The sequence below is a fragment of the Egretta garzetta genome, unplaced genomic scaffold, assembly GCF_000687185.1.
Source record: "Egretta garzetta isolate BGI_Z169 unplaced genomic scaffold, ASM68718v1 scaffold746, whole genome shotgun sequence".
Classification (NCBI taxonomy): Eukaryota; Metazoa; Chordata; class Aves; order Pelecaniformes; family Ardeidae; genus Egretta; species Egretta garzetta.
In genome coordinates, this window is record NW_009260010.1 from 36724 (window position 1) to 42632 (window position 5909).

At 55.0% G+C, this 5909-nt stretch overlaps 2 protein-coding genes across 7 annotated transcripts in view; one reads left to right on the plus strand and one right to left on the minus strand.

Annotated features, from left to right (window-relative positions):
• Positions 1 to 8: 8 nt before the first annotated feature.
• Positions 9 to 4840, minus strand: SIRT3 (sirtuin 3). Of its 6 annotated transcripts, none has more exons than XR_004842255.1 (7): positions 4535 to 4761; positions 3680 to 3912; positions 3418 to 3518; positions 3044 to 3205; positions 2423 to 2632; positions 1911 to 2003; positions 9 to 733 (listed from the first exon to the last, which is right to left on the minus strand). XR_004842255.1 is itself a non-coding variant. In XM_009640586.2 (6 exons), exons 1-6 carry the CDS (start codon positions 4675 to 4677, stop codon positions 713 to 715), a joined length of 870 nt encoding a protein of 289 aa, XP_009638881.1. In that variant the 5' UTR covers positions 4678 to 4840; the 3' UTR covers positions 9 to 712. The 6 variants fall into 6 exon arrangements, 4 of the variants coding, with proteins under 4 accessions (XP_009638881.1, XP_035751961.1, XP_035751960.1 ...); XR_004842254.1 differs by having other exon boundaries at positions 1628 to 2003; positions 4535 to 4760; XM_009640586.2 differs by lacking the exon at positions 1911 to 2003 and having other exon boundaries at positions 4535 to 4840.
• Positions 4841 to 5504: 664 nt separating this feature from the next.
• The window catches only part of PSMD13 (proteasome 26S subunit, non-ATPase 13), a 10165-nt gene continuing 9760 nt past the window's right edge, over positions 5505 to 5909 (plus strand). The window contains exon 1 of the mRNA XM_035896063.1: positions 5505 to 5717. Coding sequence (XP_035751956.1) covers positions 5505 to 5717 — 213 coding nt within the window. The remainder of the gene's footprint in view (positions 5718 to 5909) is intronic.

Here is a 5909-nt window from a genome sequence, read left to right on the forward strand (position 1 = left end):
CCCCCCTACAGCATTTGTCCCCTGATTAGCTGAGATTTCATCTGAAGAATGAATGCTACGGGCCTGCAGCAGCTGAAAGACCGTGACTGGGAGAAGCACACCTGAGGCGGAACTGGGAAAGGAGGCAGTAGGTGCTCTGTCAGGTGGGGGTAGCTGGAAACTCACTCCAGACAGAAGTGACTCTGTCCTGCCTTAAAGCCTGACCTCCATGGTGTTTCCAGCTCCCAATCCTCGAAAACCAGGCCCTCTGAGGGTCCCGGAGGCCGGATGGCTCAGAAAGAGGGAGACCCAGGGGGCAAGCTGCACGTGCACAGCTCGTCTGGCACGAGCCCACGAGCTCCCAGCCATGCGATGGCCAGGGAAGGGGAAAGGCTCTCCATGGGGGTGCCGAAAGGAGGTGTAAGACAGGGAGGGAACCGTGCTCAGTGGCTCCACCAGCTGTTCTGAAGCTCGGGAAGGAAAGCCTTCAGGTGCAGAACCATCTTGCAGCTTGGCGTTTGGGCTTCCCCCCCCCCTCAGCCCCGTCCAAGGACAGAGCGTGAGCATCCCCTCCTCCCCAGCGTGCCAGTCCCAGGTGGATTTGCTGCTGCAGAGTCCGCTGGCCTCTTCTGTGGCTCCCTGCCATGATCTCTTTTTCTCTGCCTGTGCTGGGCACGACAACATCTCCTCCTCAAGGTGACCGTTGCTCTCCAGCAGCAGGGAGCCAGCTGTCCTATTTGTCTCTTGCATCCAGCTAAAAAAAGAAAGACCACAGGGTGTTTACTGGGGTGTTTCAAACCTTCCAGCCCCGTTAGCTCAGCCAGGAACGCTTCCTAGCACCAAGATCCTGGAGCAGGGAGGAGTTTGGTTCTCCATGCTTTACCACGTTTGCATCAGCTTTATCTGCCAGCGATTTTGAGCAGCACAAGCATTAAACTAAGGGCTGGTTGATCTACAGATGCAAACCAGCTTGTCGTGAAGAATCAAAAGCCTGACCAAAGGACTAATAATTCCTGTCTGTTCCTACCCTGTAAGCTGATGAAAAGAAAGAACAACCTGAATGTTAAAATTGGGACTCTGAAGCCAGATTGCCTCGTGGGTCGGAAGAAGTCGTGTATGGACAGTGTATCTGTTAAAACCCCAAGGGGCTGCTTATCACAGTGAGCTGGCCGAGCCCTGCTGCAGCCAGCCGGGCTGTGCCCCTTTGCACAAGCAGAAGAGTTGGCCCAGCCCACAAGTTACAATTTCTGCTTAAATTAAAAAAAAAAAAAAAATTTAAAAAGTGTTTGATGCCAAATGTAGGAAAATCTTCCCAGCAGGCCCAAAGTAATGTAAATTACCACTAGCACTAACCTCCCAGTAATTAAGAACCTGCTCTCCTGCAATTTCTCACTTCTGAAGATCTCAGAAGATTACAGATGTCAGGAGAACGGCACAGGGACAGAACTGATCAGCGGGGGAAGAGAGCCAAGTCTGTAGTTAGCAATTCAATGCTGCTGAGTGGAGCGAGTGCCCTTGCTGCCGCAGCACCTTGTTCGGTCTCTGGTGTAGTGCAGTTAGAGCCTCCCTCTTGTTACTGCCTTTCCTGATTTCTCACAATGACCAGAAATCCACTAGGAACGAAACCAAAGCAATTAAGGGAACATACAGATAGCGGAGAGCTCCACTGAGGTGAGGCTTGGCTGGGCTCCTTGGTTTAGTTCAGCAGTTACTTGCATTAATACGCCGTTAACAGTGCCACAGACACAGGCTCTCGGCCAGGGAAAAAGCAGCGTAGAAACCAAAACCGGAACAGCGGCATCAGCCACCCCAGAGCCTCTGCACGCGCAGGGGAGCGTTCCTCTCCTCGCACGCATCCAAGGGAAGCACTGCCTGAAGAAGAGCGTGCCCGGTGCTGTTCAAGTGCAAAGGCAAGTCCTCTGCTGACTTACAAGATGATACTGGATTAATTTGATACAGATGGCAGATGGGATTTCCTGGTTGGTCACTTCCAGCTCCAGGAAACTGGACCTTCACCTATGGGGCTTTTTCAGTGTGTTTGGGAATACATAAAAAAAAAAAAATAGATGGAATCAACAGAAAGCTTTTCAGTAATTGAGGGGGTTGCTGAAGAAACACAAAAGCACTCTCATTCAACCCAAAGCCCGGCCTTTTCCATGCGCTTCTGTTTCATCTGGGGTTGGCAGATCTGCATCCTCCCCTTCTGTACCACTGAAACACTCAGTAACGCAGCGCTCTGCTCTGCAGCACCTTCCCTGTGAAACAGCACTGAGGTTTGACCCCTCTGAGGTCCTTTTCCCCGAGCGCAGACTGCAGGCATGGCAGTGCCTGTGGTGCCAGTCTAAACCCTGGCAAAGCACAAACCTGCTCCCCCCCGGACAACTCCAGCACAAGGAACAAAGAGGCTGAGGGGAGGGAGATGGGGCTCTGAGCCCCTTCCCACCTTTTCTTTCTCCTTCTGAATTAGTGTTTGCAGCTCTTCAGTCCAGTCCAGCAGCTCCACCAGCTTCTCGACCCCACTGACCACGTCCCCCAGCTGGGCTACGTCATTGTAGCGTTGCTGCCAGGCGAAGGGTCCTACGAGGTCTCGGTTGATGAGGACTCGGGGGACAGAGCTGCGAACAGCTCCTGCCAGGCTGGCAAAGGGCTCCACCTGAAGGAAGGCAACGCGAAGGAGCAGAGAGAGACAGTCACCCCGCTGAGGGGCACTGCGGGCACGAGGTCACGGCGTGCTAAGCTTGTAACCGCTGCGTTTAAGAGCTCTCCCGCTGTGGGCTAAGCTACCCCAGTGCTGAACAGGTTACAGATGTCACCGGTTATCTGGTGGCCTTTCCTCAGGTGGCCACAAAACTCATCTCTTGCTCTCCAGGAGCACGTGAGGTTTTCAGAGGGTCTCTCGGAGTGCATGCACCCTATGCCTTACCCTGCCATCTCAAATTTTACCTCGATAACCCAGTTTCTCGCCTTCTCCTCTAAACCTTTTCTCTCCTCCAGAGTCCCCTCGGGCCCTGTTTTCCGTGTGCCTTTGTCTCCTTGTGAGCAGGGGTTTCCCTTAGTCCCAGACCTCCAGGGACGTTCCGATGACGAAAAGCAGGTCTGCCATGGGGAAGTCTGTCACGTGCAGGAGGAAGCGCTGCGGGAGCTCCTCGCCAAAGAACACAATGTCAGGCTTGATGACTCCAGTGCAGATGGGACAGTGAGGGACCTTGTCTGCCATGACATCCCCCTGAAGCGAGAGCACCCAAAAGCACTCGTTACAGGGCAGCACGTACCTGCACGGCAGGGTCAGAACCATAACGCGTCCTCACGGCAACATCCAGCCCCAAATCTGGTCCCCTCCAATAAAACCTCTTGGCCCTGAGGGCAAAATACACAGGCCTGCAGCAGGTTCTCTTCCCTGGGTTAATTATGGGTCAATGCCCAGCTGCGAGCACTCACCCTGAAGTCCTCTCCTGGGAACTTCCTTCGACAGACCATACAGGTGGCGGTGGCAAAGGTACCGTGAGCTTCCACCAGTCTATCGGGAGGGATCCCAGCAACTGGAACACAGCGCGTGGGAGAGGACCAGCTCAGCGTGAGGTGACTGAACCAGAAACTTCACATTCACTGGGCATTTCCCCAGTCCTGTCTCGTATTTTGCTTCCCACCCTCATTGCTTCCCGGCACTCTGCTGCTGAGAGATGGGGAAGAGAAAACTCACCTCTCTCCAGCCCGTCGATATTCTGGGTATAGAGGCGCAGGAGGAGCCCTTTGTCATGCAGGAGTCTCAGGAAATAGTGGGCGTAGTTGGGTCTGTAGTTGCCAGGGTAGAGCTCCTTGGCCAAAGTGAAAAAGGGCTTAGGGTTGGCAAAGAAATACATCAGCTCGAAGATGGCTTCTGGGTAAGGGATGTTGTACTGCTCAAGGTTACTGTAGAGGCCGCTCCCTGGGGACCTGCAAAGAGAGGAGAGCTGTCGGAATGCGGGAAGAGATGCCACCCACCACAGAGCCAGATCAAGGCGTGACAGAGCCGCCAGCCAGGTCCCTGGGTTCTCTCTGGCTGCTCTGTGTTGTCCATTACGCGTCAAGAGAGCAGTTGAAACTACTTCGGCACCGAAGGAGAACCTGCCTCGCACCCCTGCTCTGCGGCCGCCCCGCCTCCTCCCGGCTGCAGAGGTGTGCCCGCAGCCGGAGGCAGGGAAGGGCTGCGCTGGTATGTTGCGAGGACCGTGCCCTCTTCTAGTTGGGGCGTCTCGAGCCTGCGCCACGGCCACGTTGGCTCTTTGGTGGCCAAGGTGGTGCAGTGAGTGCAGCCACGGAATCATGCAACAGGCAGGACTTAACCATCCTGAAGACCTGGGCCAAGGAATGGCCCAAAGCCTGACTGGTGATGCCAGCCTGCCTTTGGCTGGAGAAAGAGGATCAGCAGGCATGGAAACTCTTGTACCTTGTCTAGCCTGGCACAGTTAAACAAAAGGGAGGGGTGAGAGGAGTAGCAGGCACCAGCGTTATCTAAGCTGAAGTTCCTGGCCCTCCCAGCACTGAAAAGGGACAAATGAAATGATGGAGGCCTTACCTAAAATCCGGGATGCCGCTGGGGGTGCTAATCCCAGCGCCAGCCATCACCACCACTCGGCGACATTCCTTCTTCCGAATGAGCTCTGCCACATCCCGCAGAGTGAGCTGCTGCTTCCCACCATCATCGCCCCATCTGCCCATTCCTAAAATGGCTCTGGCAGCAGCAGACAAGGAGAAGGGCCTGCTCCCTTGGGTCCTGTTTGGAGCAAAGAGAAAGCACAGCAGGTAGCGTACTGACAGCAACTGCAGCTGGAAACTGCTCTGGGGGACAAAACCAGCTCGAGAATTTTGCAGAAAGCTCTCAATCAGCAGGACTCTCTGCTAGTGCTTAACACGGAGAAAGCTGAACCGTTACTCTAACCCCAGGAGCAAATGCCTTCCATTGCGCTTTCTTACGCGGATCCAAGAATACCAAATCACTGGTACCCCTCTGAGAGGGGTTTTTTTTGGACAGGGGGTGGGCATAGGGCTGTGGGAGCAGCGGCGCTGGGACTCACAAGTCTCGCAGTCGATTTACACTGCTCTTGGGATAAGGAAGACTCTTTTCTATGTCCCAAGTTTCAAGAAGTTTCTAATGGGGCGATGAGGTCATCCTGGGACAACACTGCCCAGGTTAGCCCAGACGTTTTCATTTCCCTATTTCCCCCACGGGCTCTGCCTTGAGAGCGTTCTGCATGCAAATGCCTAAATGAAGCATGGGTCAGCACGAGGTACAGATGGGGCAGAGACAGAATCCCAGAATGGCAAGGGTTGGAAGGGACCTCAGGAGATCACCCGGTCCAAGCCCCCTGCTAAAGCAGGTTCTCCTAGAGCATGTTGCACAGGACAGCATCCAGGCGGGGGTTGAATATCTCCAGAGAAGGAGACTCCACAGCCCCCCTGGGCAGCCTGGGCCAGGGCTCGGGCACCCTCAAAGTGAAGTTTTTCCTCACGTTCAACTGAAACCTCTTATGTTTCAGTTTGTACCCATGGCCCCTTGCCCTGGCGCTGGGCACCACTGCAAAGTCATTATCATCTCAAGGAACAGCTTCTCCCCGGACAATTCGTGCCTGCTGGGGCAGGACATCATGAGCCGTCCAGAGGAGGCGTGGGAACGCGAAGAGCCAAGAGAGAGCGAGCTGCTGGATCTTGGCAATCCGCAAGCAGCAATTACCGAGCTGCAGGTGCCGGCTGCGGCCTCGGTGGGGCGGGCAGCATCTGCCTCGCCAGAGCAGGCCCCCGGGGAGCTAAACCCACCATCTCCTAACCACCGATAAATCTCTAAACCACCGATAAGTCTCTAAACCACCGATACTCCTCTGGTAAAGCTCTCCCATCTTCCCGCTCCCAGGCCAGCTCCGGCCACCCGGCTGCCTGTTTAGACGGGGGACGTG

Coding starts and splice junctions, on each gene's coding strand:
- SIRT3 (XM_035896068.1), bottom strand. CDS start 4,677: ATGGGCAGATGGGGCGATGATGGTGGGAAGCAGCAGCTCACTCTGCGG. Junction 3,206..3,417: donor TCCCAGGAGAGGACTTCAGG/GTGAGTGCTCGC, acceptor CTCTCGCTTCAG/GGGGATGTCATGGCAGACAA. Junction 2,235..2,422: donor TTCAGAAGGAGAAAGAAAAG/GTGGGAAGGGGC, acceptor GCTGTTTCACAG/GGAAGGTGCTGCAGAGCAGA.